This window comes from Vanellus vanellus (genome assembly GCF_965231255.1).
Source record: "Vanellus vanellus genome assembly, chromosome: 2".
Taxonomy (NCBI): domain Eukaryota; kingdom Metazoa; phylum Chordata; class Aves; order Charadriiformes; family Charadriidae; genus Vanellus; species Vanellus vanellus.
Window position 1 is genome coordinate 102,529,838 of NC_138906.1, and position 13,773 is coordinate 102,543,610.

The window sequence follows — 13,773 nt, forward strand, 5'->3', positions numbered from 1 at the left end:
TCATCCACTTGGTCCTCTTGGTCGGGTGGCCTGTAGCAGATCCCCACTGTAATGTCCCCTGCTCCCAATTTTGCTTTAATCCTGACCCATAGGCTCTCAATTGGCTCTTTATCCATCCCTAGGCTGAGCTCCATGCATTCCAGCTGCTCCTTGACATATAAGGCAACACTGCCTCCTCGTTTCCCTTGCCTGTCTGTCCTGAAGAGCCTGTAGCCTTTCATGGCAACACTCCAGTCACAGGAGTGATCCCACCAAGTTTCTACGATGCCAATGAGATCGTAGCCTTGGAGGCATGCACACATCTCTAGCTCCTCCTGTTTGTTCCCCATGCTCTGTGCATTTGCATAGAGGCACTTCAGCCACATCTTCGTTGAGGCTGAGCATATATAAAAGAAACACACATGGAAGAACATAAAAGCAATAGCCATTCAGTGGACTAAAACAACAGTAGATTCTTTCAAATAAGAACCTAATACAGCTTTTGGGAAAAAAAACACAAACAGGAAATACAACAAGAAGGCACTTGATTCCAGCAGTATTTATCAAACCAACAAAGTAAGAATAATGAAGTAGAATGAATATAGTAAATGTCTGGCAAATGCTTGTTTTTCTCCATTTTTTGCAATAAAATTAAAAAAAAAATTTCTAGGGACTTTTATAATAATCTTACAGGGTACTATTTTGCTGTTTAAAAAACTCTATTCTTCATTAGGCAGCCAATGCTTTCCCCAAAATTATTGCTATAACAACACTGATTTTTTCCTTGGTATCACACTTACATTGATCCAAATAATTTTCTGATATTGAGATAATAAGTATCTGATTTGTTACACCAATGCCGATTTACATGCTGCTTTGAAAAGATTTTAGTGGATTTACTGAGAAGATAAAGGCATATGTAAAAGTCACGCCCACTAAAAGCATAATAAAGCAATATGTGAACAAAGCCAACACCGTACATAAAAAAAATATTAATCATATGTCAAGGTGTCTCCTGACAACCTCTAACTCAATTAAAAATGAAGTGTCTATTACAAGCATTTAGACTTGGGAGATCAACAGACTAATCTGATGTATTTAAAGCTGGAACAATGAGATATATTCTTCAATGCAACTGAGTCACAAAAATCCCTGGGGTAATGGAATGGATTATGAAATCATGTGATAGCCGATGCTTGTTTAATGACAATATTTCACAAAATAAAAAGAAAGGGACAATATGATGTTTCACTTTTGCCTATAGGCAAGAATGGCTGCATGGCAAGATGTACTAGTTTTGGAAAGTATTATCCAATATTGTCATCACATCGTAGGTTAAGATACCAAATTACAATTGCAACACAGAATAAAGTTCCACAATTGGCAACTTTTTGATGCCTCGTGAATGATAAGTTATGTCTTGCTTTTGCCAGTATACAGTCTACAGTTGTTTAAAAAATCCTGGACAAGTAAAATACACTACTCAAATGCTTAAAGCACACATGTAAGGAAAGCACAAGTAAAACGTAGCAAAGCATCTTTATTAAGAAATGGGGGTTTATTCCCCTAATACATTTTAAAGAAATTTTTTTTAATGCTGAAAAACAGAATCAGAAATAAAAGTTTAAAATAGAAAAACCTTTAAAAGATAAACTATAATTATTCTGAAATGAATATGGCCCATTCATAATGAACTGTATTCTTTAGCTAAAGATGTAACACAGTAGAAAGTTAAGCACAATTCGTATTATTTCTGCGCTACCGGTTTGGGTAGCAATTGGTTGAGCAAAAAAAATAATTTCACTCTCGAAGTTTAACTGACTTCTAATTAGACTTTGGAATTGGAGACAGACCTGCTGAGGTCTATTATGATTCTATTTGAATTAGAAGACAATCAGACAAATAAGTTAACTGGTTTAATTTCTCACCAGAATAGATAAGGAGCCCTCAAAACTCAGAAAGAGTCCAAAGGCAGTATAAGGAACAGCTGCCACCTTTCAGCTCCTGCCTACCAATATTTGTAAGCTTTTCCAGCCCAAACGGCAGAGGACAGCCCTCAAGCAGAGTAAGAGGTGGCTCAGAGAGGACTCGCAGGTACACAGGGGAGACACCAACAGATTTAAGTGGTCTGTGAGTTAGGATTTAAGCCCCACGTGACCAAGAAACATGAGCCCAGCACTCTGCAGCAGAAGAAAGAGGAATATAAACAGCGGGCCTGTCCAAGCACTCAGACACAAACTACTCTTAAAGTAAGGTGGTCTAAGACTTGGATCAGGGCTGTAACATACATTCAGAAGGCAATCAGAGAAAGCTGTATATTTAACTGATCTCTGTTTAACTGCATATGCTTAAACACACAGTGTCAGCATTAGCAGGTCAACTGACAGTTGAGTTTAATAAGGAGTTCAAAACAACTCGGTACTCCACTGGCAATCCCAAGCACAGAACCTCCCAAGTACCAGCAGCTTCCCACCTACCCCTGGAGTCACAGTGAACAAAGCCATCCCATTATCCTTCTTTCATGTCCTACCCCACCTCCCATCCCTCAGTTCCAGGATATTCACCAACCAAAACATATAAAGTACTTCATACTCCTGGAACTGCAGAATTAGAAAAATATTTGACATATTAAAGCTACTTTTGTGGTAGTTTTAAAAGTTATATGTCAGATGTTTCACTTTTCACAGCGCAAACCAGAAAACCCAACAATCAAAATGGTTAAAGCTGAAATCAAAATTTTGTGAATTTGTTTTGCACAGACAGGCCCTGCTATCTTTGCTACAGAGCAAATCTGTTGATGTTGAATATCTTAACACAGTGATCAGCTCCACAACTTGCAAGCTGCAACCACTCGCTGCCGTTCTGATCATTATGTCCAGCTCTGCCCGCACGATGCCTCCAACATAAACGCTTCACAGCAAGAGCATGACATTGGCTGCAATAAAAAGAAATCCATACATAACTGCAAAATGTCAAACACAGCTGGGCATGTGAGAGTAAACATCAACATTTATGTAATTAGTACTCTTCTTTTAACACTACCAACAGGAAAAACTGACTTGTGACAACCAGCAGGTATTAAAAGTTCCTAAAATAAGGAGGGCCATTAACACTAATGACATCTTATCCTCTCACTCATCAATAATTTAAACAGCTATTGATTTCAAGTTTTACCACATTAAGCTGCAGGTCTAGCATCTCAATTACTGAGATATGACAGATTTCTGGCTTTTAGTCTGCCATTTCCTGTTATCTGGTGTTTCTTTCCAATTCACTTCAAGCACACACAGGCCAAAGTCACCATCCACTTTAATTTCTGGTACTACCAATGCCAGTGTGTGAAGGATGAATCTAGGAAAGTGCTCCAAGTGAAATATTCAAAGTCTCTTGAAAGAGAGTTTCTGTAGTTGTCACTGCAGCAGCGACACATCATTCCTTTGGTTTCTGCTAGATGCTGCTCTTGAAAACTTGCTGTCATCCACTCAAAAATGTTTTGCTAATGTATACAGAGAGCGATTCCCCCCCCCCCCTTCAGTGTTTTCTAGCATCTTATTTTATGGCTAATGATAATAAAGCTTCCCTCCCCACCTCCACACCCCAACTGGGGCCAGAGGGTAATACTTCTTAAAGCATTTGCACAGCATTAAGTATCTGGGGGTTTACCACCCCCTCCCCTTGGTTTTTACCGGAGTTTGGTTATTTAGATTTATTTAAAAAAAAAAAAATTTTTATTTCCACATTTTGCCTATAGACATCTTCAGACTTTCAGGGATCAACCTTTCATATCATTTTATACTATAAGAACAGAACTCCAGCACTATTAGCCTCAAGAATAATACTTCCTTGCTCCTAACTTACTTCAAAAGACATACCTGTTATCCATCTCCACACACATGGTCCAATCAGCTAGTGCTGGTTCTTGCCCACTCTGCTTCCATGTGTACAAGATAATCTTCCCATTCTCTAAGCCTACTGCAACAATATATCTATCAAGAGAATAACTGCATTAGTTCTAAAGAGATTACAGTAGGCAGCTCGGCAACGTTGGCTCTAACGCAAGCTAGAAAGAACTAGCAACTGCGTTGCACCTTGCCCTTCAAATCAATATTTACTTTTACATTAAAAAAAAGCACAATTTAATTCAAAGCTTCTTCATAAAAAATGAGCAAAGCAGAAACCTGCAAAATATATTTATTTAGGAAAAAAATAAGGAAGTTATTACAGTATCAGATCAGTCAATATCATTGGAAGAATGAATGTGTTTCAGATGTGTTCATGCCCTCCTCCCCCCGTTGTTTTTTTTTCTTGTTATACTTGTTTGGAGAAGTCACCATACACCTCAAAAGAAGGCTAGGTTCATTCAGTCCAAGAACAGTCAAAATATTTGACAGGTAGATTTTAGGAGCTGTTTAGTCACAAAAAAAAAAAATTACTAAAGGGGGAAAATAGATATTTCAAATTAAACACAAAATGGCATTACAGAAAAACAGCAATACCTTCCATCAGGAGTAAGCACACGGCTGATATTAACAGCAGTAACAGAATCCCCAGCATCCAGTACTGTTGAACATGGCTTGATTGAGTCCAACGTATCCCCTTCAGTAGTCACAGACAAATCACACTGGCCCCAGATAATAACCTGTAAGAAAGAGAATCATATAGGAATTTTCACTTTCATCTTTTTCTAAATGCATTTACAAAAAAATAGGGAATAACTTAGTTAAAATACTTCTGGGGAATGGAACAAAATGGATGACCCTCAAAATAGTAAAAAATATCTATCTACAAAGATTCAACTTTTTAGACAGTCTGTCTGATTTCATTAAAGATACTGACAACAAAAACAGATTCTATTATGACAATTAAAGAAAAACTTAAGAGGCCTGTAAGAGTTATGCGACATGTCCCTGTCTATGGCAGGGGCTTTGGAACTTTATGATCTTCAAGGTCCTTTCCAACCTAAACCATTCTATGATTCTATACGCTTGTCTTACTGTATGAAAAAAGAAGAAAGTCCAACTGGCAGACCACAGTCTTGTACATACATATTCAAACACTTTATTTAGCATATGAAAGTCTTGCTGATTGTTGTGGTAATACACACAATAAGATTTTTGCTTATTTATGAAATACGGGCTCATTAGAACACAGCATTTACTAATCTAAAATACGTTTTAAATTATTCTGGGCTTTTTTAATGCCTTTTGTATTAATTACCTTTCTGTCCCGACTACCAGTAATAAAATACTTGCTCTCTGGTGTCCAGTCACAAGACCAAATGATTCGACTGTGAACAGCTGTATTTTTGTCCGTGTACGCACAGCAACTGAAGACTGGTCCTGGAACGAAACATAACGAGGAAAACACTTGTTTCAACTACTTTTAATACGTAAAGTAATTGTTACTTAACTCTATGTAAGAACTGCAGGAATACTCTGACATTATTTAATCCATCTTTAATGCAATTGGGAATACTTAGCACCACATAAATATTTTTTTCCAACACTTATCACAATGATAATTAGCACCTGTTCAAGACCATCTCAGTCAGCCTTTCAGCCCTGTTCCTACTAAACCAGCAGGAACAGTTTGATCTTTTACACATGTATCTGTTTCAGCAAAATTTAAGTCCAAATGTAAGACCTTCGGGTTCTTTCTGTATAAGTTTTTAATAGGAACATCGACATCAAACGTTTTAGTATAGTGCGTTTACATACCCAATAATTTCACTACAGTTCCTATTTATCAGTAAAGCCCCAAGAGCTCAAATCATAATGATCTAAATGTAAAGATTAATCTGTTCCCAAAGACACAGACTGCCATTTCAACACAGATACAATCAGGCAACAAATCTGTTCAGCGGGATCAGTGAATGGGAATGCTTTTCCCAAGAGAAAAGGCTGTCATTTTGGAGCACAGACTTTGAATAACCATTTCTCCGGATGCCAATACCAGCAGTTTTGCTTTACACTGATAATGATGCTTTTTGTAGACAGAAAAGTTATTGATGAACAGATGAAAAGAGGATTTCCTCTACTTCTGATAAGAATTCATACTCCTTATGCTGCGTAGCTACTGTTGACATTATGCCAGGCTTTAGAATACAAGTTTGAATAGAACAGAATCTCAAGCCATTATATGGCCGGACACTGTCTGAAGGGGCCAAAACTCATTGCCAAGTCTCTACGAAAACTCTACAGAGCCCAGTAGTGTTTATGTGCTATTAAGCCAACAGTGCAATGATAAAATTTTCAGCACAAGCATCTGTTGTAGGAATCCATTAAAGTGTTCAATAGCAATCTCCTCCTGATTGTGCACAGCTCAAAGTCATAATGAGAAAGTCAACTGAATCTTTACTATAAGCTCTTTTTCCAGACAGAGTCAGTCCTAGTCAAATTAATTAATTGTGTAGGATTATCAGAAAGCCACACCAAAGACAAGAGATTAATCCTGTCAAGAGTCTCAAAGTGTCATGCCCTGCAAACAGGGACAAGGCAGCTCTATGCAGGACACGGGTGTAGCAATGAACCTTCCAGCCTAGTCTGCACAGATTACTGAGATTAAGGTTTTCCTTGATAGAACACCAGTTTGAAGTTCCTGCGTTACGCTCCAGCATCTTGATTTCAGTAAATCTGAAACATACAGTCACAAGCAGAAGGTGGGAGGACAAATAGCTGACTTCATTACATCCATCAATCAAACAGCATTTAAGGCCTGATTATATTCTTCTCCACATTTTAATTCCCTTTCCAGCTTTCCTATACTCCATTAACTGCACTTTTTAGAGCCACAGGACCCTACAACACTATTAATTCTTAAAAGTTGTAATGAAAATGGCCACTAAAATATTTTACCAATTCTCTTTCAAATATTTTGAAGCCAAAAATATCAAACTGCAAAGTCTTCAAATGTGTATATCCAATTTACATATATCTTACCTGACTCTGATGAGTTTTGTTTCCTCCACAGTGACCAACTCCTGTCTCTAGAAACTGCTAATAAAAACTTGTCATTAGGAGAAAATGCCAGTTGAGTAACAGTCAGATTGTGAAATGACAAACTCTGCAGTTTCTTCCAAGAACTAGTGCTCCACAGAATAATTGCTGCGTGTTCTTTTTTAGAAGCCTGTATTGATGGAAAAAATATCAGTGAGAATTAATGAAAGCAAACATAAAAGTCACACATTTCAAAATACTAAGATGTTGGGGGGCTTGTTTTAAGGCTTCCAATCAAGTTAGAATCAGCTTTCCTCTGGAAGTTTCAAGATTGTTGCACTACTTTCTAGGAATGCTGACAACAAATCAATAACTGTTTTATACCTGTATTTGTTAGAATTTATCTTACTAATATCTTCAACTTAATCATACATAATTTATGAATAATAGCTTTTCTGCATTCACTCTCACCTTTGCAAGGCAACTGTCATCTATACAAAATCTTGCACATTTAAGTGAAAGAACAGAATTCAGCCCAAACAGAATTCTGACTCCTGCTCTGCTAGCCCTAAAAATCTGGTGGCACTTTTCACTAGATGGTGCTAGAATCTTGTCTTACCTTACATGCTGAGGCAATTACAGTGTTCGAATTATTGCAAGCAACACAAAATATTTCATATCCATGTCCATACCTGAAATAAATGTGAAAAGATATTTAACACATCACAGTCATTTTTGCAGTATGTATCAAGGTTCTTAAGTTAATTTAAATCCTTTTTTTTTTTTTTTTTTTTTTTTCAAAAAGTAAAAGGCACCTGGCAGGAACTTCTCACCACTGTTTCAGTACTATGTCCCAAATAATTCCTAATAGCGTTCAGCATTCAATTTAAACATCTGCATAAATTCTTTCATATTTAGGAACAGTCTACAGAACAATCTCACCCGCCCATCCCACAGTTCTAAAGCATCAGCACTGCCAAAGCTACACTAATGATTAACAAAGCAGACTAAAGCAGCATTTAATGTATTCTTATTTTCTTGTGAAGCGATTTTAACACTACCAATAAAAATCAGAAACCACATATTTGAAGATCACCAAAGAAATACACCACAAACACCAGCCACAGGATGCCTGTTCTGTGAAACACTGAAAGAGGATTTCTGAATTAAAGGACAAGAATCACATTGGAAAAGGAAAACAAAACTTCTCGCTTCCTCCGGAAATACATTTTTAATCAGTCTTTGCATGAGTTCTGCTGGAATTCAAGCTCACATATCCAGACTGGGATTTAACTAATAAGCAGAAATGCCACACAGACTAACACAAATTAAAGTCAGTCACAAAACACACTGGAAGTAGAGAAAAATTGGAGCTGCAATCTATAAACAGTGGACAAATATCAGCTAAATACCAGTTGCAGGGGGAGGGTGTGTGTGTGTGTGTGTCTCCTCTGATTCCTAGCTCTGAAGAGATAGGCAGTTCTCCTAATAAACTCTTCTGGTTAGCACCGTTGCAAAGAAGTTCTTACATGGGATTGATGATCATGGGATTTTACTTGCAGCTAAAACAGCCATCTGTTTAAATGACAAATTACTGTCTAGATCTGTTGAACGAAGTTCAGAAGAGTTGCTGCTGGGCAAATCCCATAGACAGACTCCCACACTCATGTTTGAAGATGGGGGATGCACTGGCTTTTCACGAAGAGTAACTGTACCTGGGCCTTCAGGGGGGAGAGGGACTGGTGGCTGCACTTAACTGGAATGTTTATGTCCAAATTGGACTGTACCTTATAATGACGACGGTATTACTCCATGTCTTCCACTCACCCTGCCACCAGCAGGAGTCTTATCATAATGCTTACCTTTAAAGCACATTCCTGGAGACTATTTTATAGTGAAAAGCATTGAAAGTCAAGTTTCTAAAACTGCGAAGCACTTATCCCATGAAAAGTATAAATTTCCTGAAATTCAATGAAGGAAAAATAACCCGTGGAACAACTTGTGAAACAAGTCCTCAGTTACTTTTGGTTTATCTCCTGTGTGTAGTATTGAAGAGCACTTGACAAACATTTTCAGCTTCTGCACGCAACTTTGTTCTTGCTAAAAAGCATTAAAGTGTAGTTTTTCTCTTTAAATAAAACTTAAAATACTGTCTGTTGCAAAGTCACAACAAGCAGGACTATCACAGGTCAGATCAACAGCCTATATAGCCCAGTGCTGTCTCCAGTAAATAGAATAAAGTTAGTGGCAAGAGAAGATGCTGTTTACAAGGGTGTATGAGCCTTTTAAGTGTAGAAGCTGCAGTACAACCCCTTCCCCATGCCCCATACATGCAATCCAACCCCTTCATTAAGTAGCACAACATCAAAAAGGTTCACAATGGAGAGAAGCAACTGCGTGAATGAATAATGGAGTGACATTTTCAACCTGTATTGGGTTTGTGTGGCAATGTTTTGGTAGCAGGGGGGCGGGGGAGGGCAGAGGCCATAATGCCAGCTGGCTCCAAGACAGACCCACTGCTGGCCAAGGCTGAGCCCACCAGTGACAGTGGTAGTGCCTCTGGGATAACGTATCTAAGAAGGGGAAAAAGTTGCTGCACAACAGCATCCAGGGAGAGGAGTGAGAATATGTGAAACAACTCTGCAGACACCAAGGTCAGTGAAGGAGTGGGAGGAGGTGCTCCAGAGCAGAGATACCCCTGCAGCCTGTGGTGAAGACCATAGTGAGGCAGGCTGTCCCTCTGCAGCCCATGGAGGTTAATGGTGGAGCAGATATCCACCTGCAGCCCACGGAGGACCCCACACTGGAGCAGATGGATGCCCAAAGGAGGCTGTGACCCCACGGGAAGATTGTGCTGGAGCAGACTCCTGGCAGGACCTGTGCAGAGAGGAGCCCACGCTGGAGCAGGTTTGCTGGCAGGACTTGTGACCCCATGCTGGTGCAGTCTGCTCCTGAAGGACTGCACCCCATGGAAGGACTCACATTGGAGAAGTTCATGGAGAACTGTCTCACGAGGGAGGGGTCCCATGCTGGAGTAGGGGAAGAGTGTAAGGAGTGTGTCCCGTTCCCCCCCCGAGGAGGAAGGAGCAGCAGAAACTTTGATGAACCCCCATTCCCCAGGCCCCCTGTTGAGCCTGTAAAGAAGGGAGGGGGGAGAGATGTTTTTAAGATTTGGTTTTTTTTCTCATTATCCTACTCTAATTTGATTGGTAATAAATTAAAATAATTTCCCCAAGTCAAGTCTGGTTTTGCCCGTGGCAGTAACTGCTGAGTGATCTCCCTGTCCTTATCTTGACTCACAAGCCTTTCATTTTATTTTCTCTCCCCTGTCCAGCTGAGGAGGGGGAGCAATAGATTAGCTTTGTTGGGCACCTGGTGCCCAGGGTCAAGCCACCACACAACCACAAGCAGTTCTGCCTTAGCTATGTGCAATTCATAGCAATTTTTTATCCACAGGTAAACTGACTGGACTTTCAAAGTGTCCAGACACATGATTACAGTAATTTTCTAGTGTCAAAAAGGATCACTCAAGACTTCCAAGTGTATTACATGAAATGTACATACATATAAACACATATATTTATGTCAACACTCAGGCTTTAATCTCAGCCTACTGCATATAAACTCTCAATGGTAATTTTCCAAGAGGATAACGATTAGCATACTCTCACAGGATTTATCATAATTTTATTTTAAAGTTATTAGATTACGTAAAAAAAAAAAATCAGCAAGTTCTTCATACTAAAACTTACTCAAGAAAACAGTTTTCAAAACCCAACACTAATCCTTCAAAATTTGGTGTCAAGTTAGAGCTGCAAATATACAAATGTCAATGACAAACAAGCTATTTTTAGCAAGTCAGTTCCTCACTTTTTTTTCTGCTGCTATGGCAACTTGAAGTCTACATTATGCAATTTTATGTTACTTCTTTCAAGATTATCCTGAGTAAAAAAAAATCTGAAAGTCTATGAATGCTTTACATCTTGTTGCCCTTGCATAAAAGAATCCCTACCATGTACACTGTCTCTAAAAACAGGAAAAATTGCTCAGATAAGTCACCTGAAGACCATCATAAAATGCAATTATTTTAATGAATGCAGGATATAAAAGGAGATAGGCAGTTCTCCTCTAGCAGAACATCACAGATTAACGTCTCACTAGATTTTGAGAAATGTCAAAGGCAAATGAAGAAAAAATTTGGCCTTGGCTCCTTTTCCCTACCTAAAGGTCCCCCACCAAACTGCTTATGTGAGCAGGTGCATTAACGGCCATAGCATGCACAGGAGAAGCAGTTAAGAGTTAGAAATTACAAAATGTAGATATGGTTTAATACCCACCAGCTTCCCTCTTATAAGCACTTTTGAGTATAAACACAGTAAAAGAGCTTAAAAGCATACAAAGAAGATTAACTGCCCAATTTAGGTAAAGATGAGCTACTACAGAATCTCTCACTCAGTCAAAAGAAAGCAACCTGCAAACTGTTTTCCCAAAGATTTGGTGTCTCCTCCACCTAAAGTCACAAAACTGGTAATGTACAAAGGGAGCTGTAATCAACAGCAAAGGCTCAACATTCTTCTTGTGCCTGCCTGAAACCACTCTTTCAGGAGATTCAGATAAATAAATCCTTAAGAGCTTGAGACAATTAATTTCTTTGTGCTATACTTTGGAGATTGATACTAAAACTTGGAAGACTGTGAAAGTGTAGCCTAATGTTACCGGGATCCTTAGGAAACAAATAAGGGGATGACTTGAATTTGCAAGTTATTCTGAATCTCAGAAAAGAAGGAACAAGACACAGCTGAAGAATTCCAAAACCCTGCAACCTCAAAACAATTGTCATGACCACATAACCCTATTATCTTTGTAATCCACAACCCACTCTGTCAGCATTCAATACCCAAACTGGGTTGGTAACCATCTTACTCAACATTCATCACTTTGCTCAACCACTAGGCACATCCTATTTTGGCTGCTGCTTCCACCTATTGCATCTCACAAGTCTGTTATGCTTCAGAGTGAAGCTCCTTCCTTGATGTCTCAGCCTTTACTTCCATACCAGAAAGACAAACTTGATCTGCAAGTCTGTGCCACAAAGAGGAAAGAAGCGGAAAACTCCTTATGCAGAGACACCTTCGGTATAGGCAAGATTTTAAGCAGATGTGCTGAACAGACAGACATAAACAAAAACTGCAGTATGGAAAGGAAGGCCCATCACATTCCACAGCACAGAGAAGACCATGAAAACGTGCCACAGTTCCTTATAGCAGACTAGAAACCTTACTATTCCCTTGGAACAAAGGGGAAAAAAAAACCCCAGGGATCGGTATCCTAACAGAACTTCACAAGATAAACATCCAAAGGGACAAAGAAAGTCTGATCGCTACAAATTCAAAAGAAGAATAGCTTTGTGCTAAAAACATACATACTTCATTGGTATAGAACCAACTAGTGAAATAAAGGTTTGTGACACATCAGTCTTAACTGCAATTTTCTGCATCATTTCCCAACTTTTACATATATATAATTTATTTTACAAGCAATACACTGCACACAAAGTCAAATCAGGTAATAAAACAGGAAGAGTTACAAGACCATTGTTGCAATACCTTTCTGGAAAGTTTGTGAATTAAATAAAAGAGAAAAATAAAACTTACAACTTCTGAATTTCAGGCCACAAGGTATTTTGCAGCAAGTGATCCTCTGGGGGAGGTTCTAAAAGACATTTGTATAACATATTCAAAATCAGTACAAAATAATCTAAAAATCAGCCAAATAATGCTTCAAGTTTATACTCAATGAACCTCTTTCTCTATTTTCTACAACAGAAATGAATCTCATACCTGTAAGGATCAAGGGTTGAAAATAAATCTCAGGATACTGATTTGAAATGGTATTAAATGTTTCTTCATCCTCAGACGGTTGAACAGCCACATCTCCTATTCAAAGCAAGGACTTCATTAGCTAAAGAGAATTTACTTGACAGGAGGGAAAATATGAACACTTATTATACAAGTAAAAAATTTCTATTATTTTGTACAATAAAAGGAATTGAAATTAGGTTTTTCTGCTTCCAGAGTTACAATAATATGAATATTAGACTCTAGTTATTCTCCTGCACATGGGAATGAAGAGGAGGAGAGAAAAAAAAAAGCTAACTTTTGGACTAATTCCATTCCGAGAGTGACCTCTCTCCATCAGCAGTCTCTTTTAGAGATTCTTAAAGAGACTTTGATTTATCTGAAAGAAGCAATCACTGGGAGTTGAACCTGTTCCTCCACAATGTTAAACCTTTCATTCTGCATTTGAAAATGTTTAAGGCAAAAAACTCAGATACAAGTGATGAATTCCTAAATTAAATGTAGACCCCTAAACGAAAAGCCATGCTTGCAGAAGTGTATCCACAATTTGCCAACTTCAGCAATATTGCTGAGGGCTCAGTCCTTAGCTTTAGGCAAAAGTACCAGAAGTAACTGAAATTACTCAGTTAAAGTTAAAATTCAACTCTGTCCTTCACTTTGAAAGTATTATTTAAGAAAAAGGTACAGAATTGGAGAACAGTTGCTCAGACAGAATCTAACTTTTTGCCAGGTGTACATTTCAAATACAGCAGTTTTAAGAAAGCAGGTACAGAAAAAGTAGAACAGAAAGACTATCTTCTCATTCATCCTGTCTTCTCTCCCCTTGAAAATGAAATTAGCAACATTTATCTAATTTGAGACTGCTGTCTGATCATTGCTCACCATGAAGATTCCTCTGCAGACCACCAAGAAGAGAGTTCTGTGGGGCTTTAATTTAAGCCATCAGTGCTGACAGCATTGGGTGAGTAATGGTGGACTATGCAGGAAAGTTTGACAGCTTT

General features: G+C 38.5%; 1 protein-coding gene across 1 annotated transcript in view; it reads right to left on the bottom strand.

The window, feature by feature from the left end:
• Positions 1-2,757: 2,757 nt before the first annotated feature.
• The window catches only part of ELP2 (elongator acetyltransferase complex subunit 2), a gene marked incomplete at both ends in the record, with an annotated part of 40,381 nt that continues 29,365 nt past the window's right edge, over positions 2,758-13,773 (bottom strand). The window contains 8 exons of the mRNA XM_082499662.1: positions 2,758-2,914; positions 3,852-3,965; positions 4,476-4,618; positions 5,197-5,318; positions 6,918-7,104; positions 7,534-7,606; positions 12,569-12,626; positions 12,755-12,850. Of these exons, the coding sequence (XP_082355788.1) occupies positions 2,758-2,914; positions 3,852-3,965; positions 4,476-4,618; positions 5,197-5,318; positions 6,918-7,104; positions 7,534-7,606; positions 12,569-12,626; positions 12,755-12,850 (950 nt within the window). The remainder of the gene's footprint in view (positions 2,915-3,851; positions 3,966-4,475; positions 4,619-5,196; positions 5,319-6,917; positions 7,105-7,533; positions 7,607-12,568; positions 12,627-12,754; positions 12,851-13,773) is intronic.